This window comes from Hyperolius riggenbachi, chromosome 9 (assembly GCF_040937935.1).
Source record: "Hyperolius riggenbachi isolate aHypRig1 chromosome 9, aHypRig1.pri, whole genome shotgun sequence".
NCBI lineage: Eukaryota > Metazoa > Chordata > Amphibia > Anura > Hyperoliidae > Hyperolius > Hyperolius riggenbachi.
In genome coordinates, this window is record NC_090654.1 from 3,593,114 (window position 1) to 3,615,207 (window position 22,094).

Consider the following 22,094-nt stretch of genomic DNA (forward strand, 5'->3'; position numbering starts at 1 on the left):
CTCGAAACCTTAGGGATTTAGAGATGATCTGCAAAGAGGAGTGGACCAACATTCCTCCTAAAATGTGTGCAAACTTGGTCATCAATTACAAGAAACTTTGACCTCAAACAAGGGTTTTTCCACTAAGTATTAAGCCTTTTATTGTTAGAGGGTTCAAAAACTTATTTCACTCAATGAAATGCAAATCAGTTGCTATCTTTTATTTAAGGTTATTTTTTCGATTTTTCCTTTTGATGTGCTATCTGCCACTGTTAAAATAAACCTACCATTGAAATGATACTGTTCTGAGACTTTTCATTTCTTTGTCATTGGACAAACTTACAAAATCAGTGAGGGGTCAAATAATTATTTCCTCCACTGTATAAATGTGAAAAAGGCCAGCACACACCAGTTACAAGCGGAGAGCTTCCCTCTCCCAACAGTCTCGGCACTGCAGGAGGGGGGGCGGAGACTGAAGCGAATAATGATGAGAAGGCGGGGTCACTAGGTCTGTGTGGGAGACAGCAATGTCTATGTACTTTGCTGGTGCTACTATTGAATGACATTGAGAATCTATATTATACCAGCAAACATCCCCCTCAGAACTTGCAGCTCTGGTCCGGTGTCTGATAATTGCCTTCATGTGCTCCAGTTTGCTTCATGGCAGGATCCCCCCTGGCTGGGCCCCAGAATCCCTCAGGGCTCCATACACTTCTCCCCCCTGTGATGCCCTATTGGCGGCCCAGAGATGAGGGGCGGGTGTCATGATTTGTAGCTATGCCCTAAGTATTACCCAATGACTGGATAGAGGTGTTGCAATGAATGCACTGCACTGTCTATGTACTCTGGAGATGTGACCGGAATCCCCCGCGGGGCTACATGTGGTATTTCTGTGACTTGCTGCAGAATCTCCCCCCACAGTGACAATGTGACACGATATGCCAGCTGATCACAGCCAGGGTCACTTGTATCTTCAGAGTCCAGCAGAAGCGGAGAAGTCGGCCAGCATCTCGCGTGCCCCCAGCTTACCGGTTCTGCCTTATTCTGACCAGTATCATTTACATTCCTTACTGTGTGGGAGTGGCCTTTGAGTCACATGACTAAATAATGGGCCGTCCTTTCCTCCTAGGAACCGCTAACGATACTGAAACTGTGGGAAACGTTCTGCTCGGCACAGAAGAACTTCCAGACCAGCTACATGGCGTACCACCACTTCCGCAGCAAGGGCTGGGTGCCCAAAGCGGGGCTAAAGTACGGGACGGACCTGCGTAAGTAAAAAAAAAAGTGGTTCATAGGATAGAGATGCCATATTCCCCATCCTTCCAAATGACATTGGTCATTTCTGGCAACACAGACGGACTGTGCTACAGGCTGCAATCTCCCCAGAAAGATTCAGTCTGGGCCACCCCCCCCCCCCCCTGACCTTCCTTGCAGTTATTACATTGAATCTTTAGATCTGTGTCTGTCCAAAGGTTCAGATTATCACAAATGCTTCTGTTACTATTTCAGTGGATAGCGACCATTTTCTAGTTATGTGCAGTGCGGGAAATATATTTTTTTCCTCTTATCAGTGTTCCCCCCAGGCTCTTTTAGCCGGGTGCTCCACCCGGGTAGTTTTGGTGAGCACCCGGCTGTCATCAGCTCACCTCCTCCTCTGCTTTAAGCATAGGTGTGCAGAGAAGCACCTGCCCTCCATTCTCTCATCTCGCCCCACCCGGCTACTTTTTCATGCCACCCGGCTGGAAAAAAATTCTGGGGAGAACACTGTCTTATCCTGAATATTGGGAGAGTTTGAGCGGCGGGGGAAGCAGTTTTGTGACTTGTATGATTTCTGCACTCAGTGATGGGGGAAGTGTTTGTAGTTCCCGGCAGGAAAGTCCTGGAGGAGGCGTCTGTCGCACGCTGGATGCCAGTTGTGTAAAGCTGTATGTTTGTGTAATGTGTGTGTAATGGATTGTGTTGTAGCCTGTCACTAACCAGGTGTACTGTACTTCTTCCTGCCAGTGCTGTACCGGAAAGGCCCGCCCTTCTACCATGCCAGGTAGGTGTCTGCCTATAGAAGCGTATTCCTCCTTATAGTTTGGCCATAGACAATTCAATTTTTTTAGGTAAAGAAATCTGACCAATTTTTCTGGTTAATTGAATATTCAGAAAAATGGAACCAATATGCCGTATACTCATGACTGATTTTTTTCAGAAAATATGAAACAATCAAATAAAACTTTCAGTTTTTATAATTTTTTTAATCAGATTTTTCCAACACATTTTGATTAGAATTGCATCAGAAAAGAATTGGAAAAATCTATTCAAGAAAAAAAACAAAAAATGATCGGAAAGAAGTTTATTTTCATTTTTTCATACAAAAAAAACACTAAAAACCTGGAAAATTACCGGTAATCTGCTTGTATCTTGTATGGCCACCTTAAAGTAAATCTGGGAGTTTTTAAAGTGTAACTGTCAGGAATAAAATCAAAAATCCATATTTTATTTCTATCTGGTTAACAAGTAATAAGGATGCTAATCACTATTACTTTTCTTGTTAATAAATGATCATTCCCCAGTTTACCTGACTCTTATTTGGTACACACAAAGTTTGGTACACAAAAAGGAAGTTGCAGGGCATGCTGGGTTGTCCTTTTTTGCTTCTCTATTTCCCCTCAGACTTTACTAATGCAGCCTGATTGGCTGAAGCCTCTTTCCCTCCTGTTTTTCCCTCCCACACCTCTGTTCCTCTCTGATTGGCCAATATTTCTCATGCTGAGACTTACTTTCTATACTGGAGGGCGAGCAATGCATACACAATCAGGCAGAGGAGAGTAAGGGAGGAAATAACATCAGGATTGGCTTCAAAATAGCCACAGTTAAAATGGGAAACGCTAAGAAGGATTTTCTCTCTTTACTATAGAAAAATCACTAAAATTATAACGTGGACCGTGCAATACATATGTTATGCAAGTATTTACTTATGTTTTTTTTTTTCCTGAGATAGTATGGCTGACAGCTCCTCTTAAAAGTAAAAACTGATACTTGCCTTGGGAGGGGGAGGCCTCTGGATCCTGAAGCTGCATGGAGGTCACCTGCACTGCGGACAGGCAGATGGCTCATGCATGCGCAGTGACTGCGGAGCCGGCGCTCACCCCGTTCAGCTGCTAGTTAGAGCCAGTGCAGGCAAGCTCCGGTGACAAGCCCTTGTGGAAGGGCCTGCGGGGGTCCCGGGACTGCACACACAGGAGGATCCCAGAGGCTTCTGTCTCCCGAGGTCAGTACCCAAACTGGGACCTTTTTTTGAGACCAGCAGTAACGGCGCAGGAGATTTGGGCGCAGCCGGTGCCGGCATAGCCTGCAGTGTAAATTACGGTTATTGCGGTGCTCAGACAGTAATTTGAGCGCCTTAAAAAAGACGAAGCACAAATTATTGTAAAACCACTAATTCGGCTGCCAGCAGTAGCTGGAAGCTGTATTATATAATTCCCCCACCATCCGTGGCGGCCTGGAGGGGGAATAGTAATTAACACCGCCGGACTTGTGCTGGACTAGGGTGAACCGTTTATCGGTTTTGCCCTGCGCCCAGATTTCCCAGCGCCTTAACCACTTAAGGACCGGGGCTGTTTACTGTGATCTGTGCTGCATGGGCTCTCCAGCCCGCAGCACATATCGTGTTAAAGGCAGGGCGATCAGACTTCCTCCTGCTGGGGGGGTCTGATTGCCGCCGCTCTGTGTGGCTGAGCGGGGGGGAGCTCCTCAAAGCCCCCCTCTGAAGCGCGATTTCTCTCTCCCTTTCCCTCCCTAGCTCTCCCTCCATGGGAGGCGCAGGACGGAGATTCTTCCTGCGCCGCCTCTGATAGGCTTCAGCCTATCACACGGTGGCGATCCCCGGCCAATCAGAGGCCGGGGATCGCCGATCTCCTTTACGTATTGATGTAAACAGCGGGGATTTCTTCCCTGCGTGTTTGCAATTAGCCTGCGAGCCGCGATCGGAGGCTCGCAGGCTGTTCACGGCGACACCCTCCATGTACTGACATGGAACGGTTTCCATGTAAAACCACAAACGACCAGCCGCCGCCTATCGGCGTTAGCTGGTCGTTAAGTGGTTAATTACATGCATGCCTTTTTTCCCGTCATTGTCCCTTTTTTAAGTCTCTCATTTAAAGGACACCTGAAGTGAGAGAGATGTGGGGGCTGCCATATGTATTTCCTGTTAAACAATTCACATTCTCTGGCTGTCCTGCTGATCCTCTGCCTCTAATACTTTTAGCCATAGCTCCTGAACAAGCATGCAGCAGATCAGGTGCTCTGAAGTGTGACTGGATTAGCTGCATGCTTGTTTCAGGTGTGTGATTCAGACACTACTGCAGCCAGAGAGACCAGCAGGACAGCCAGGCAACTGGTATTGCTTAACAGGGAATAAACATGGCAGCTTCCATATCACTCTCACTTCAGGTTCATTTAAACCTGCAGAAGATTTAAGTGAGCAGCAGGTTCATCAGAATGTTGTGTAACGTTTTATACGGATGTCTTTATCTTTCAGTTACTCTGTGATTGTGGAATTAGTTGATTGTAATTATGAAGGGACCCCCCTGCGACCTCTGACCTGGCGGTCTCTATCCGGCCTCAACAGGACAACTATGAATGTCTCCAAGGTAAATGCCTGGTAATGTGAGATGGACACTCTATCTAGTTTGTTCGCAGTCTTGTGGGTCATATCAGAATTGATGCAGAGATGTTGGTGAACAGAAGAGTCAGCAAAATTAAAATACACTAAAATCTATTTAAAATAGAGGTAAGGGTGGATTTACCTCCAGGTAAATGCGTTTCGCAGGAATCTCCCACTTCCTCAGGGAAAAAATGTCTGTGGAATGCCACCGGAGTACCAAACCTTGTGCCACAGATAATGCCACATTTTTCATTTTTTGGGGGTGTGGTTAGAGTTGGGCATTAGGAATCTTGGCGTAGGGGCTCCCAGTCCATGCGTGCAGCTACATAAAGCACTGTACTGCAGATCTGAGGAAGCGGCAGGTCCCACGAAATGCGTTGTCTTTTCCTGTGTCCAATACAATTGTTATCTTTAAACCTCCCACCTGAGGGTGAGACTGTTTCATTGCCCACGTTTACCCAATGCATACATTCTGTTCCCCCCCCCCCCCCCCTTTGTAGACAGTTCCCCCTCCCCGGGGTGTCCCCTGGGATAATTATCCAGCGCTCCTTTATCTGGAGCGAGAATCAGCCTATCCTGAAGCGGATGCCCCATCTGCCTGGAGACAGAATTCTCCACCTGCCTAATACTGTGCTGATCCTGGGCTGTTTCCTGGTCTTGGGGACCGTGCCGGAATACTTTACAAGCAAACGGAAAATTATGGTTGTTTATAAATGCTTTGATTATGTAGTTGGGTAAGAGTGCAGATGTTGTGTGCAGTCTCACTTCCCCTGCTGCATTCTGGTTAAGTGAATGAAGAGTGTATAGGAAGAGAGTGCAGAGTAGCTGTGGGAAGCTGAGGTGTCTATAAAGGCAGGAATATATCACCCATCCACTACTATTCATACATGTCTGTATTATCACTGTCGGGAGGGGGGGGGGGGGGAATGTGTGTCGCACAATAATATCCTCACTCTCGTTTGTTTGTTACAGGAGCTGCTAATCTGTTATTTAATCAAACCCCCAAATTTCACAGAAGAGCAATTTTCATCTCCGGAATGTATAAAAAAGTTTAAGGTTCAGGTGAGTTAATTTCCTTTCTTTGTGTGTTTTCCCAGCATAAGACAACCTACTGTATGTGACGACTGTTATGAACGGTTCTATGTTTGAAGGTGGCCATACACTTATAGATTTACAGCAGATTCGACCATCGGATTTCTGTCAGATGCCTGTCAAGTCGAATCTGACAGGAATCTATCTGATGTGTGCCACACACTAGGAACAGATTTCCAGTAGATTTCAGAATTAAATCTATTGGAATTCGATCTAAATGCATTATTGGACCATTAGATGCAATGCAACTCTATGGGCCATCAATCTGTTGCCAGCAGCCGATCCACCTAGATTATCCATCCTGTCAGATCAAATCGATCAAAATCGGCCACAAATCGATAATTTGATACAATCGATTTCTGATTGATCGAGTCTATAGAATTGATCAATCGATGGCTGAAATAGACCAGTGTGTGGGCCCCTTTACTTAAAGCAATCCTGAAGTGAAAATAAGCGGATGAGATAAACCATGGTATCTATAGTCCTAATCCTAACTGTCTCTTTCCTGGATTTCCACAGTTTGTTGTGTTTTCAGCTAGTCACACAGGGTTAATAACGACTCAGTTCAAAAATCAGTTCAGGCTGTGCTGTAGAATATTGACCACAGCATGATCACCTTCAGGAAAAAAATGTTTGAAGAAAAGTTACTGAAAGGTTAGTAGACTGTGTTTCACTTTGCTGCAGTTGAAAAGACTGAACAGCACAAGGCAGAGCTTTCTCCTTGCAGGATTCGGTGACTTTGATGAGGATAATCTGTATCCTGTCTGTATACAGAACTGCTCACTTACATTTCAGAATGAATTAGATGATATGGTATTTGTGTGAGGGCGGCTCCTAGCACTGCTGTGTGAGCTGGGAGGACTGTCAGGATAACTATATGGACCATAAAGTAGGAAAACACTTTTCTTTATGTATTTTATGCCACATTATAATTCTGCTTTAAAGAGAACCCGAGGTGGGGTTCTGACAATGCTATCCACATAGAGGCTGGGTCTGCCTATACTGCCCAGCCTCTGTTGCTATCCACCCCCCCTGCGCTCTGCGATCAACGCCGCACTGTGCGGGCTGCGTTTACCTCTGTACTGTCAGACTGCGTGCTCCCCGCCTCCTGCAGAGCTCTGGTCCCCGCCCGCGTCCCTTCCCTTCCCGCTGATTGGAGGGAAGGGACGGGGGCAGGGACCGGAGCTATGCAGGAGGCGGGGGAAGCACGCAGAGTGACACTACAGATGTAAACACAGCCCACACAGCGCGGCTGTGATTTATGGGGGATAGCAGAGCGCAGGGGGGGGGGGGGGGCGGCTTAGGGGGGATGTGGATAGCAACAGAGACTGGGCAGTATAGGCAGACCCAGCCTCTGTATGTGGATAGCATTGTCAGAACCCCACAATATTATGTTTGTATGTTTTTCTACTCACAGGCGAGTTCACCGCAGGTTGGAGGCTGGGAGGTATTTCCTGTAATGTGTATTTTTCTTTCCTGCAGGAAGTTCTGGTCAGCCGATGGGTCTCTTCACGGGAAAGGATGGAGCATGAAGACTTGTAGGAAAATCTGTAATAAAGTGCTGTAAATAAACTGTATCTAGGCCTGCAGTCATCTCTGTACATTCACAACGGTGACTGAGCTGTAAAAGGTGTGTGCAGTGCTGGACAGGGTTTATTTCCATAAAACCAGCAGTGATCATCGTGATTGGCTGATGGTGATCACAGGGTCAGCAGCCAATGAAATTGTCTCCTGACTGAGATATGGAGCTATGCTTTCAGTGTGACATCAGAGTGAGCAAGTTGCAGCACCGCGGTATTAACAGGAAAGACAAGAGTGGCGTGTGCGAGGGAAAGTGGAAGTTGAAATCTACGCTCTGGCAGGGATAGGCGGACCTAAACTATTCTCGATATCAAAACCAATTACAATCTTCTCTATGAAAATCCACCATTCCAATTAGCCAGATCTTCAAGGAAAGGATTGATAATGCGATTGTTCAGGATGGACGCACCAGCTGCTGTGTTTCCATACAATACAATCCAATTTAAAAATATGATCGTTTACTGAAAAGTCCCTGTGTAAACATGCGTGGCTGCTGCATGAGTGCTGTTCACTGCGTCCGTTTATAAAACACGTTATGCAGAATTGGAAGGATTGTGGAGGATATTTGGAGAGCTTAGAGACCGAGAGAACAGGAAGGAAAATTATGAAATCTACAAATTCATTTCTTTTACCAATGTTAAATGAGCTTAAATGCATTTAATATTTATTTTATTATTGAGTAGCCTCTACACAGCGCAGATTGGCTAACTATGCTACAAATAAACAAAAAAACTGTAGTGTCTCCAAATTTCATAAATATATAAAAATATAAATACAAACTCCATATATGCAAATTTTTTTTACATACTAAAGGTACAAAAACAATTACTTTTCTATGCAAAGAAGCCAATTCCTGACAACTTTCCATATAATGAGCAGGGGAGGGGCTATGAGCCATGCAATGAGCAGGGGAGGGGCTATGAGCCATGCAATGAGCGGGGGAGGGACTACAAACCATGAAATGAGCGGGGGAGAAACTACAAACCATGAAATGAGCGGGGGAGAAACTACAAACCATGAAATGAGCGGGGGAGGAACTACAAACCATGCAATGAGCGGGGGAGGAACTAAAAGCCATGCAATGAGCAGGGGAGGAATTGCAAACCATGTAATGAGCAGGGGAAGGGCAATGAGTGGGGAAGGAACTACAAACCATGCAATGAGCAGGGGAAGGGCTATGAGCAATGTAATGAGCGGGGGAGGGGCTATGACCAATGAGTGGGGGAAAAACTATAAACCATGCAATGAGCAGGGGAGGAACTATGAGCAATACAATGAGCGGGGGAGGAACTACAAGCAATACAATGAGCAGGGGAATGGCTATGAGCAATACAATGAGTGGGGGAGGAACTATAAGCCATGCAATGAGCCGGGGAGGGGCTATGAGCAATACAATGAGTGGGAGAGGAACTATAAGCCATGCAATGAGCCGGGGAGGGGCTATGAGCAATACAATGAGCGGGGGAGGTACTACAAACCATGCAATGTGCAAAGAAGGAACTGTAAACCGTGCAATAAGCAAAGAAGGAGTTGTAAACCATGCAATGAGCTGGGGAAGGATCTACAAGCTATTCAGAGTGGGGGGAGCTACAGACCATGTAATAAGCGGGGGAGGGACTATGAAGGACCTATTCATAAATGATTTATTCTGAACAAGTCTTGCATTTTGTTGTATATAGCATTGTTGTATATAGCATTGCTCATAGATCTGAATAAATACACAATTGTGCTATCCCGTGTGGTGGTCCGTGATGTAGTAGTTATTCCGGGACACTTGGTGGCACAGGGTGATGTACTTGGAGGCTTGTCTGGTTTTCGGTAGGACGAACCTTCCTGTAAACTCCTCCTTGCTGAAGGTCCTCTTCCCCTCGAGTTGCAGCAGAGTGTTGATGAATGTCAGAGCGAAGGTGTAGCAGTTGTGATTCTGCTCATTATAGCTACAAATAAAAGGTGAAACCTTCGTTATTATTATTAATAATATTTATTGTATTTATAAAGTGTCAACATATTATGCAGCGCTGCACAATAGATACATGGGGTAACATACAAGGAGCTCACAACAAAACAAGATCATGCAGATATCTGATAACATTAGTTTAGTGTCTTTGGTCAAAATAGAGTTTGTTCTAGTCCAAAAGAGGGTGTCAGACAATCAAGCTGGAAACACTGGGGTACCTGCACTGCTACACTGGGATATCTGAGCTTTTATGGAAGAATATGCCTGGAGAAGGGGACTGGCTCCCTGAAAGCTGGCACTATAAGTATAATATTCAGAGAGCTATTAGAAGTAAGAATGTCTTCTTTTCCTACCTATAGAATAGTCACTGCTTTGCTGAGGTACAGTGGGTAACACTGCTGCCTAGCAGGCTACTGTAGTGGGCTAATTTCCAGCACAGTGGCCAATGTCGGGGGGGGTGGTATTTCTATAATTTATTAATGTTAGCACTTTATATTCTCTGGTCCGATACAAAGCACCTGAGAGCTGCAGGAAGGAGGGTCCACACATTGAACAGTGGAGACTTTATTGATGGACGTATCCAGCTTATCATAGCACATGGGATCAGCCATCTATGATTGTCCGCTGCCCTGGAGGTCACTGTCTGGGGTCTGATCAGTATTCCTACCACGTTTTACCTGTAAGCTGCAGCCACTAGGGGGCGCTCAGCAGGCCACCCTGCAGCAATCCAGGAAATTTGGACATCTACGGTCAAAAGGAAACGTGACCCCAATAGTCAGGCCCGGTTCGCATCTGCATTTTTTTGCGGAGCCAGCTGTACTGATCCGGCCATCTGGATCTGGGAAAACGGTCAGTTTTTACAGCCAGTGTGCTGTAAAACATCTGTTTCCCAGAACGTCTTTCAGGACAGCACCCTTTCTTGAGACTTGTCTCCCCTCCCTCACACTGGACAGGAAGCTAAAAGATAAAAATTTGCATAGCAGATATGCAGGCAGCATAAATACCCCCCAGCTCACCTAGAGCCCTCAGTTGTTTTTTCTGTCCCGGACGGGACGCTTGGAGATCCTCCGCAGGTGCCATCATTGGCAGGCGCAGCGTTGTTGCGGACTGCAGATAGAGCCGGTCAGGGGAGCCGGCGTGCAGCTCGGACAGCGTGGAGGAAGCTTCTCCAGATCTGGCAGCTTCTATATACGCGCATGGGCGCGCAAAGGAAAAGTTCCGGGCGGATACCGGAAGTGCGTCAAGCGCTGCGTCCCGCGTGACCGGAAGTAGGAAGCGCCGTTTTGCAGGCGCAATTCGGCGCACCTGGACCTACCCCACACTGATCAGGTAATCAACCAATACTATTTAAATGAAAGCAGTACATGTTCCCACCTTTCTGGCAACATGGAGGACGCTGCAGGCCCCGCTCCGCTGCAATCTGCTGAGTCTGGCACTGAACCCTCTCTGGTAAGTGCCACAGGGGTGCTCTAATACAGGGGAAATATGTTTAAGTGTGGGGTATGATAGGGATGTAGGGATCTGCACTAATTTAGGCTTATTATGCTTTATTGCAGCCTAAAAAGGACAAGTCCAGCTCCCAGCATCACTCATCTACTTCTGCTTCTACATCTTCTTCTAAGGGAGAAAGAAAATGTTCATTATGCAATGCAAAGATTTCCTCTTCAACCAGGAAATTATGTCACCATTGCACTGATAAAATTGTGAAAAATGAATCACCTGTGATATTTAAGGATCTAATGGGATGGATGAGATCAGAAATGACCACAGCTGCGATAGCATCATCATCATCCACACCGGCCCCTTTGGAAGTTGTACAACCGGAAGATCCCATTCCCCCTCCTGAGTCCCCTCCGGTATCTTTAGTTCCCACAGCAGTTTCTAGAAAGAGAAGGGCTGAGGAATCAGTTGGGTCTGAACTATCTGAGGGAGAATTAGAAATGTCATCCTTTGAGGACATTTCGGAGGATGAAGGGGGGGAAAAGTCAGGGAAAAATCAGAAGTTTGCTTTTTAACCTGATCTTATTAATGATTTATTATCTGCCATGCATAATACTATGGGTATTGAGACAGAAAGGAAATCTCTATCTCAGTTGGATCAAATGTATGAAAGCTTATCTGATCCTCATTCCTCTTTTATCCCGGTCCATTCTTCTCTAAAAAGTATGATAAGAAAAGAGTGGGAGAATCCTGAGAAACGGGCTTTTTGGCCAAGGACCCTTAACAGGTGGTACCCCTTTTCCGCTGAGGATCAGAAATTCTGGGGTCCCTCTCCTAAACTTGATCCAGCTTTATCTAGAGTTTCGAGAAATACAGACTTACTTTTTGAGGATTACGGGCACCTTAAGGACCCGATAGACAAAAAGACTGATAACCTTCTAAGGAGAGCTTGGGAGTCATCCTCACTTACATTTAAACCTGCTGTTGCTTCCACGGCAGTGGGCAGATCCCTAAAAACCTGGTTGATGGAGACCCAACATAAAATTGCCACAGGGGTACCTAGAGAGGAAATCTTGAAGGATTTCCCTAACTTATTTAATGCCACTAATTATATGATTGATGCAGCGGACGACACAGTGAAGCTTACTGCCAGGACTACTGCATTAGTCAATTCAGCTAGACGTGGAGTGTGGGTTAAAACATGGAAGGGGGATAATTCCTCCAAGGCCAAACTATGTGGAATACCCTGTGAGGGAGAGTTGTTGTTCTGGTCTAAACTAGATGAGACATTAGACAGAACAGCTGACGTCAAGAAAAACTTTCCTGTTAGGAAGAGAGTTTTTCAGTCTAAACGTTCCTTTCGTGCCAACACCAAGCCAGAGTCAGATAATAAGGCCACCACAAAGAAGAGATGGGCCCCCTATAAAGTACAAAAGGGAAAATCAAACTTTACCCCTCATTCTTCAACCCAGTCTAATAAACAATGACGCCAGCATCCCAGTGGGGGGGAAGGATTACCCACTTTTACGAGACATGGCAGGAAATATTTCAAAATCAGTGGCTATTAAAGATAATTTTAGAGGGGTACAGCATAGAATTCATACAGGCACCCCCTCAAAGGTTTTTTGTCTGTCCAACCCCAAAGGACATTGTTCAGGGTCTAGCACTTCAAAGGGAAATATCCTCTCTACTGCAAAAAAAGAGTAATCAGGTAAGTTCCAAAATGTCAACAGGGGCTGGGTTTTTACTCCCCAGTATTCCTGGTAAAAAAAAAAACCTCAGGGAGAATTTCGATTCATCCTGAACCTAAAGGAATTAAACAAGTCAATAAAATACAGACGATTTCGAATGGACAATATTTACTCTGTGATAACTCTTACAGCAAGATTGCTTCCTAGCATCTCTGGACTTAAAGAGACTCCGTAACAAAAATTGCATCCTGTTTTTTATCATCCTACAAGTTCCAAAAGCTATTCTAATGTGTTCTGGCTTACTGCATCACTTTGTACTATCACAGTCTCTGTAATAAATCAATGTATCTTTCCCCTGTCAGACTTGTCAGGCGAGTGTCTGGAAGGCTGCCAAGTTCTTCAGTGTTGTGGTTCTGCTATGAACTCCCCCTTCCAGGCCCCTCTATGCACACTGCCTGTGTATTATTTAGATTAGAGCAGCTTCTCTCTTCTCTCTTATCTTTTACAAGCTGGATAAATCGTCCTCTGAGCTGGCTGGGCTTTCACATAGTGAGGAATTACACACAAGGGCAAAGCTGTTTGCAGGAGAAAAAAGAGCAGCCTGAAACTTCAGTGCATGAGAGATGCAGGGGGAAAGAAACACACAAATGATCTCTTGAGATTCAAAAGGAAGGCTGTATACAGCCTGCTTGTGTATGGATGTATTTTCTATGTGTGGACATACTGTACATCAACCTACTTCCTGTTTTGGTGGCCATTTTGTTTGTTTATAAACAAACTTTTTAAAACCGTTTTTTAACCACTTTCAATGCGGCGGGGAGCGGCGAAATTGTGACAGAGGGTAATAGGAGATGTCCCCTAACGCACTGGTATGTTTACTTTTGTGTGATTTTAACAATACAGATTCTCTTTAAAGGATGCATACCTGCATGTCCCAATTCATCTGAGATCACAACAATTCCTCAGGTTCGCAGTGCAGCTGGAAGGAAAGGTAAGACATTTCCAGTTTAATGCTCTACCTTTCGGCATCTCTTCTGCTCCTTGGCTCTTCTCAAAAATTCTGTCAGAAATATTAGCAGTAATCGGGGGCAGGTCCATATCTGTTCTTGGTTACCTGGATGATTTATTGATTTGGGGACAATCTAAAGACTCAGTGTTGTTGCAACTAGAATCTACTATTTCTTTGTTGCAATCTTTGGGATGGCTTATTAACTGGTCTAAGTCATCCCTAAATCCTTCCCAGTTCATGGAATTTTTAGGATTCAATATTTCTACTACTAGTGAAAGGATTTTGTTGCCAGACAGAAAGATTTCTGCAATACTTAATGCTGTTTCTTCTTTCCAGCAGGCCCATTACATCTCCCTCAGAAAGGCAATGGCAATTCTGGGACTTCTAACTTCCGCCTTTCCGGCCATTCAGTGGGGTCAGTTCCATGCCAGAACTTTGCAAATTTGGATCCTGACAGAATGGAACAGGGATGTGAAACTCCTAGACAAGAAAGTGCTCATTCCTTACAGTATAAAGGTCTCACTCATGTGGTGGAAAAATCTCACACATCTGTCAGAAGGTCGGCTGTGGCATTATCCATCTCAGTCAGTGATAACAACGGACGCCAGTCTGTGGGGTTGGGGAGCTCACATGGATGGTCATCCAGCTCAAGGACAGTGGTCCAACAAAATGAGAGAGAGGTCATCAAACAGCAGGGAACTTCAGGCAGTATGGTTGGCACTACAAAGTTTCAGTCGAGACATAACCCAGAGTCGTATACTGATAAGAACCGACAACAGCAGTGTGGTAGCTTACCTAAATCGTCAGGGGGGACAAGAAGTTTGTTACTGTGGTCCAAAACCAGACGAATCCTGAATTGGGCGGAAAGGAATCTGAGGTCTATAAGGGCCCGACACTTAAAGGCTACAGCCAACCAGTTGGCGGACTTCCTAAGCAGGTCCCCTCTGAAACAGGACGATTGGGCCCTAAATCCGGCAGTTTTTCAGGAAATCACGGAGCAGTGGGGATTCCCGGAAGTGGACTTATTTGCAAACAAGGACAATACCAAGTGTCAGAAGTTCTGCTCCCTGTGTCCCCTAGACAAGCCTTGGGCAGTGGATGCCTTCTCACTAGATTGGGGAACAGGACTGATGTACAGTTTCCCCCCAATATCTCTCATCCCACGAGTTCTGAACAAGATCAGGCAGGATCAAGCTCACATGATTCTGATAGCCCCATTTTGGCCGAAGAGGCCATGGTTCACGTTATTACAGAAATTGACAGTATGTCAGCCAATCATTCTTCCGAATCGGCAGGATCTACTACAGCAGGGCATAGCCTTTCATCCGAACCTACAACTTCTTCACCTTACGGCATGGAAGCTGAGTGGAAAATCTTGAAAGCAAGAGGGTTCTCAGATAGGTTATCGGAGACCCTAATACAATGTCGTAAAAAAGTAACAAGGAATATTTATAATAAGACATGGTCAGTATATTCAAATTGGTGTAAAGAGAGATCCCTAGATATATCTTTATCTACCTCAGTTCTTGAATTTCTTCAGCAGGGACTACAAAAGGGGTTAAGTGTCAGTACCTTGAAGGTTCAGACATCTGCGATCAGTGTTTTTCTTGAAAGAAAACTGGCTGCAGAAGAATACTTTATTAGATTTTTTTCAGGCTCTGAAGAGAATTTGACCAGTAGTTCGATATAGAATTCCTTCATGGGACTTAAATACAGTTCTTCAAGCTATGTGTACACCACCATTCGAGCCATTGAGGGAAATTTCAGATAAATTTCTTTCTTTAAAAACCGCCTTTCTGCTGGCAATCACGTCAGCAAGAAGGGTTGGAGAACTTCAGGCTTTATCGATTCAGGAACCATACTGTGTTATTTCAGATGATCGAATTACATTAAAAATAGACAGCGCCTTTCTTCCTAAGGTAGTATCTAAATTCCACAGATCCCAGGAGATATTTCTACCTTCCTTTTGCGCTAATCCATCCAATGAGAAGGAAAAACGTCTGCATTGTCTAGATCAGTGTTTCCCAACCAGTGTGCCGCGGCACACTAGTGTGCCGCGGCATGTTGCCCGGTGTGCCGTACAGGTCTGGCCTCTCGCCAGACCTGTACCTACTTTAGGGTGCAGGAGGGGGGAAGTAGCGCTAGAAGGAGAGGCAGTGGAGGCAGCGGTGGGGAGGGGGGAAATATCCCCCCCTCCCTCACCTGGGACCCCTCCATCTGCCTCTCTCCCCCTCCGTTTAGCGGTGGCAAGTGCGGCTCGGCGGCGGGGAGGCATACGGAGAATTACTCACCACTTCTGCGTTCCAAGCGCCGGCAACGTCATGTCGTCACACATCTCCGCCTTCAATGCCGCCCACTGTTCTTCCTGATTAGCGGAAGCACAGTGGGCGGTATTGAAGGCGGAGATGTGTGACGACATGACGTTGCCGGCGCTTGGAACGCAGAAGTGGTGAGTAATTCTCCGTATGCCTCCCCGCCGCCGAACCGCACTTGCCAGCGCTAAACGGAGGGGGAGAGAGGCAGAAGGAGGGGTCCCAGGTGAGGGAGGGGGGGGGATATTTCCCCCCTCCCCACCGCTGCCTCCACTGCCCCTCCTTCTAGCGCTGCTTCCCCCCCTCCTGGGCATCTATACTGGGGGGAACTGTACTAGCTATACTGGGGGCAACGAAACTAGCTACACTGGGGGCAACGAAACTACCTACACTGGGGGCAACTATACTAGCTATACTGGGCACTACCTACCTATACTGGGCACTATGCTAGCTATACTGGGCACTATGCTAGCTATACTGGGCACTATGCTAGCTATACTGGGCACTATACTAGCTATCTGGGTACTATACTAGCTATACTGGGCACTTTACTGGCTATACTGGGGCACTACCTATCCATACTGGGACTATACTAGCTATACCGGGGCACTATACTGGGGTAACTATACTAACCATACTGGGGCAACTAAACTCCCTATACTGGGGCAACTATGCAGCCGCCGCCCCCCCCCCCCCCATAGCACGGCACTGTCCACTAGGTCGCGCAAACACCCGCGCCGCCGCTGCACCCCCCCCCCCCCCCCCCCCCCGTACGCCGTTCCGTTCCACCAGAGAAAAATATGGTCAGAAAGTGTTCCCCGGCCCGGAAAAGGTTGGGAACCACTGGTCTAGATGTAAGAAGATGTATCATTCATTATCTCGAAAAAACTAAGGAATGGAGAAAATCGGATTCAATGTTGGTATTGTTTGGGGGAGTGTCTAGGGGGAAGCAGGCCTCCAAAGCTACATTGGCCAGATGGATTAGAGAAGCAATTACTACTTCATACCGATCTCAGGGGAAACTGCTTACTACTTCAATCAAAGCTCATTCGACAAGGGGTATCTCTACATCCTGGGCAGAGAGGGCTGGTGCATCCATCGAACAAATTTGCAGGGCGGCCACTTGGTCCAGTCAAAATACTTTTGTCAGGCACTACAGGCTTAATGTCCTATCCAGTGCAGACTTGAGTTTTGGCAGAAAAGTTCTACAGGCAGTCGTCCCACCCTAAGATGTCATCTTGTCTATCTCTGAAGAGGGGGTGCTGTCCTGAAAGACGTTCTGGGAAAGACCACATTTACTTACAGTAAAGTCTTTTCCAGTAGTCTGAAGGACAGCACCCCTGCGACCCACCCTGTGTGGGAAATATTGAGGTAAATATACAGATTATTTTTGTTGTTTTTTTATTTATTGAAGCATACGTCCGCATAATCTTTTTTATTAACTGAGGGCTCTAGGTGAGCTGGGGGGTATTTATGCTGCCTGCATATCTGCTATGCAAATTTTTATCTTTTAGCTTCCTGTCCAGTGTGAGGGAGGGGAGACAAGTCTCAAGAGGGGGTGCTGTCCTTCAGACTACTGGAAAAGACTTTACTGTAAGTAAATGTGGTCTTTCCATGGGTCCCCATTGCGCCGCAAATACTTCCATTTCCGTTCCGCTGGGCAAAACGATCCGCAAAAGGGCCTGCAGCATTTTTTTGTTCGTTCAGCAGAACGGAAACCAGAACCGTACGGCCAGATCCGCAGCTAAAAGTTGATGTGAACCGGCCTATTTGCAGCTATAGCGCCGCCTAGTGGACACTTTCTGATGACTGTAGATGAGATTCCAAGACGACGGAGGGACTAAAAGCTTGCACCATAGACAGTGCTGGCGAGACTACACTACCAGTTCTGTCGGGAGCGTTAGCCTTAGCTAGCAACAAGTAGCGTATTTAGACGTAGATTGCCATTGGTTGGTTATCACTTGGAGTAGGTAGGGGTGGGTTAGTGTCAGGCTTACCTAGTGGTTGGTTTGTGTATTTATGCCTAGATAGAGGTAGGTAAGCATTAGGAGTGGGGTGTGGGTGATTCGGATATCCGAGGCGATTAAAACAAAATAGTTTTACTTTACTGGGTCTTCCTCCAGCCCCAGCATTCCCGACCCCCGATAGGTCGATGGCTTCTGAGCATGTGCGAGCTTGCTCACCAGGAGCGTACTGCGACTGCACAGTACTACCACGCAGCCGCCGTATTCTCCCAGTGATGCGTGGCGTTGGCAGTAGAAGATACTGACCCATCGGGGGTTGGTGATACTGCAGAGGCGGGAGGGAGAGTAGAGCAGAGCTGCAGCGAGGGACAGAGTGACCTCTAGGGGATGGAAGAAGTTTTTTTTGTATCGCCTCGGATATCTTTTAATCATATAACCAGTGCAAGGAAAGCAGGATTGGATGTCTGGATCCAGGATTGTGTTTGGTAGCTTCCAGAATCTGCTCCTCCTCTGCATCTGTTTTTGCTGCAGTTTTCTTGCTCTGGTTTATAAATCTGCCTCACTTCCCTGTAACTCCAGCATGGAGTGACTCTGTGGAGATAGCTTGGCGTATGTGGAGGGATCTGTCAGACTGACCGTTGCAGGAGCCACCGATCATCGAATGAGAAGGTCTCCAGGTACGCGTCCCACTGGTGGATGAGGGCGTGTTGGTCTGGTGGGACGAGCTCAACGCTGACGCACTGCTCCCAGCCGCTGCTGTCCTTGTGGATTCCCGTCTCGTTGTAATGATGGACGGTTCCTGGGGAGATACAGACCACAGTCTGAGGAAGCTTCATAAGATAGTCTGCTGCTCTCCTGTACAAACTGTGTCCCTAAACTCTGCAGCTCTCCAGTGACCAATGTCTGGGGTCACGCATGGAGAAAGGTATACATATCGTTACACCTGTATTGTGCGGCGAACGCTGAAACTATGCTAGAAGGGAGGTGCCCCAAAGGATGTGTAAAATTTACTAAAAACGGTACAACTTACCCCAAGACAAGGACCGATACAAGATACAAAAATAATTTATAAAAAACCACTAAACAACGCGTTTCGCCAGCATCCACCCACTTCCTCAGGCCAATAAAACAGTGGCCATGAATTTTGGATTTTCTGAAAACTAATCGTGCTCAGCCAACAACCAGCATTGAACTATAAGAGAGATTTAGAACGACACTGCCGGAAAACGAACTCCATGAGCTGACATTGCTGGATCCACCTCCGTCCATTCAGGTAGTATCAGCAGAGCGTCTGTCATATGAAATATCATTACACTGAGATTACCGCCAGGCTGACATAATTACACATATGGAATAAATGGCTTTACCTTTAGAACTGGTGATCCCAACATGGAGGTCGGAGCAGCCGTCGTATCCCCTGCGAGGAAAGAGCAAAATGTCTAATATAATCGCTAATACTCAACGTTCAGCGCTCATCAAAGTCTGTGTAACATTTGTCATGGCTAATGATCCATTCCTAAAATGCACGTCATTGAAGGGAACCTGAAGTGACAGTATGGAGGCTGCCATGTTTATTTCCTGTTAAACAATATCAGTTGGAAATATTTGGGCACTCAGAGAATGCAAAAAAATGACAGAAAAAAAGTTTTTTTTTCTATGGAATCAGTAGTCAGCATTTCTGACCATCCCTCGTCTGATTCACACCTGAAACAAGCATGCAGCTAATCCCGTCACACTTCAGTCACCTGATCTCCATGCTTGTTCAGGGGCTGTGGCTAAACGTATTAGAGGCAGATCTGCAGGACAGCCAGGCAACTGGTATTGTTTAAAAAGTAATAAATATGGCAGCCTCCATATACCTCTCACTTCAGGTTCCTTTTATTCTACAGTAAATTAAACAAAACTTAATACATTTTTTCATGTTTTTTAAAAAAACTTAATCCCTTCCCCTATCTGCATGGGATAAGTGAGTCACGCTCTCAGTATTTGGAGTGATCCTCTTGGGCAACAATAACTGCAGCTAATAGTTTCTGGTAACTGCTGATCAGTCCTGCACCTGTACCGCTCTGCACATGGGCCTCCGCACAGTACAGCACTGCACATGGGCCTCCGCACAGTACAGCTCTGCACATGGGCCTCCGCACAGTACAGCTCTGCACATGGGCCTCCGCACAGTACAGCTCTGCACATCGGCCTCCGCACAGTACAGCTCTGCACGTCAGCCTCCGCACAGTACAGCTCTGCACGTCGGCCTCCGCACAGTACAGCTCTGCACGTCAGCCTCCGCACAGTACAGCTCTGCACGTCGGACTCCGCACAGTACAGCTCTGCACGTCGGCCTCCCCACAGTACAGCTCTGCACGTCGGACTCCGCACAGTACAGCTCTGCACGCCGGCCTCCGCACAGTACAGCTCTGCACGTCGGACTCCGCACAGTACAGCTCTGCACGTCGGCCTCCGCAAGTACAGCTCTGTACGTCGGCCTCCGCACAGTACAGCTCTGCACGTCAGCCTCCGCACAGTACAGCTCTGCATGTCAGACTCCACACAGTACAACTCTTGGAAGTTGGCATTTCCTCACATGAACTGCTCAATTTAGATCTTTCACAACATTTCCTTTGGATTAAAGATTACCAGAGCTGTGGAAAAAAGACGATTTGATACTCACCGCAGCTTTCTCCAGCAGCATAAACACTTGAGAGTCCCACGCCGTCCTCCAGCGGTCTGCCGTTCAGCCGCGATCAGTAACTGGCTCAGTCGCGTCAGTTTAGATCTACTGCGCATGCATGGGAGATCCACCCATGCACAGAAGACAAAGACTGGACCTGACTTAGCCTATTACCAGGCCTGATCGCGGCTGAACGGCGTGGGACTCACAAGTGTTTATGCAGCTGGAGGAAGCTGTGGTATCAAATCTCTTTTTCCCAAAGGTCAGGACTTTGGCTTGGCCAATCCAGACCATTCGCTTTATTCTTCTCAGAGGACTTTTTGGTAGAATGAGTTGTGTTTAGGATCGTTGTGCTGCTGTATGACCCCCTGGCTCCTGAGATTCAGTTCCTGGACAGATATCTGAGAAGTCATTGTTCCATCAGTGATGGCAAGCTGTACATGCCCAGATTCTGCAAAATAGGTCGAAACCTGAACCACCACCATGTTTCACAGATGGAATAAGGATCTTCTGCTGGTGGAATGCAGTGTTCTTCTTTTCCCTGATGAAACGCTCCCCATTTAAGCCCAAAAGTTCTATTCTGGCTTCATCCAGTCACAGAATATTCATACAGTATCTCTAAGGTACTGTATGTCCACATGAGTGGACGTATGTTCCGGGTGGTGGTAATTTCAGTGCAGCTAAGAGGCGGTGGTAATCTGGGGTTATATAACAAAGATATTCCTCTACTGATGACCTATTTTTTTCTTTTGGCTTCACAATTTGGGGTCCAGCTATTGCCAGCACCTGAATTACAGTGATTTTACCTTGCGCTGCTATAGCTATAATTAACATTACAGTCTACAGGTATAGCAGCGCCCAAATCAGGTACTGTGCAGCAGCGCTGAGTTAACATCAAAACGACCTGACGCACCTCATGATTTAAACATACAAAAAAAACTGTGGAATATCTTAAAAAGTAATTTTTAGGAGAAGGAAGATAGGCCCAGTGCACACCAAAACCGCTAGCAGATCGTCAAAACGCTAGCGGATTTGGGAGCAGAGAGACGATATTTGCCGGGTGCACACCGAGCGGATTTTGTATGCGATCCGCCGGCCGCATCCGCATGGCTAATGTATCTCTATGGGCTGGTGCACACCGGCGGTTTGAGGTTTTAAGCAAACCGCAAACGTGCAGCAAGAGGCACGTTTGCGATTTGGAAAAACCTCAAACCGCCGGTGTGCACCAGCCCATAGAGATACATTAGCCACGCAGATTTTCAAGTGGATGTGGCTGGCGGATCCGCCCAGTGTGCACTGGGCCATAGATCTACAATTGTTTATTTCATTCGTTTATTTTTGCCTCGGGTGTCCTTTAAGACCATTGTCATCTGAAACAAACGAATAATGACGTGTTGCCCTCTTATCATCGGGAAAAAGGAGGCACGACGCGAAAAAACAGATAGACTATGACTATCATCCATGTCAATCAATCCATCCTGGCAGGTTTATTCAGACAATCAGTGCTAGTGGGCTGAAAACACATGCAGGGGGCAATGATGAACGATCACTTCCTTCGCAGCTCTTGTGTGCGCCTAGATGTACAGATCCTCAGTTTTGAGCTGCTGCTAACGATTCAGTCAGTACGCCGTCGTTGAATTCAAGCGTCCATGTTGCTGTCATATGTCGTTCATTCTTTGCATTGGCATCGGAGATCATTAGTTTGCTGACGAGGGTGGGCCAGCGTGTGTACGTGGTTATAGAGAGG

At 46.5% G+C, this 22,094-nt stretch overlaps 2 protein-coding genes across 3 annotated transcripts in view; one reads left to right on the top strand and one right to left on the bottom strand.

Annotated features, from left to right (window-relative positions):
* Window positions 1–9,038, top strand: part of TSEN2 (tRNA splicing endonuclease subunit 2) — a 27,783-nt gene extending 18,745 nt beyond the window's left edge. For both annotated transcript variants that reach the window (XM_068251793.1, XM_068251794.1), the window contains exons 8-12: window positions 1,109–1,247; window positions 1,984–2,020; window positions 4,508–4,619; window positions 5,606–5,695; window positions 7,208–9,038. In XM_068251793.1, the coding sequence (XP_068107894.1) occupies window positions 1,109–1,247; window positions 1,984–2,020; window positions 4,508–4,619; window positions 5,606–5,695; window positions 7,208–7,267 (438 nt within the window). In that variant the 3' untranslated portion in view covers window positions 7,268–9,038. The remainder of the gene's footprint in view (window positions 1–1,108; window positions 1,248–1,983; window positions 2,021–4,507; window positions 4,620–5,605; window positions 5,696–7,207) is intronic.
* The window catches only part of MKRN2OS (MKRN2 opposite strand), a 22,227-nt gene continuing 8,157 nt past the window's right edge, over window positions 8,025–22,094 (bottom strand). Inside the window, exons 2-4 of the mRNA XM_068251795.1 lie at window positions 19,047–19,096; window positions 18,316–18,478; window positions 8,025–9,243 (exon numbers count right to left, since the gene is read on the bottom strand). Coding sequence (XP_068107896.1) covers window positions 9,036–9,243; window positions 18,316–18,478; window positions 19,047–19,096 — 421 coding nt within the window. The 3' untranslated portion in view covers window positions 8,025–9,035. The remainder of the gene's footprint in view (window positions 9,244–18,315; window positions 18,479–19,046; window positions 19,097–22,094) is intronic.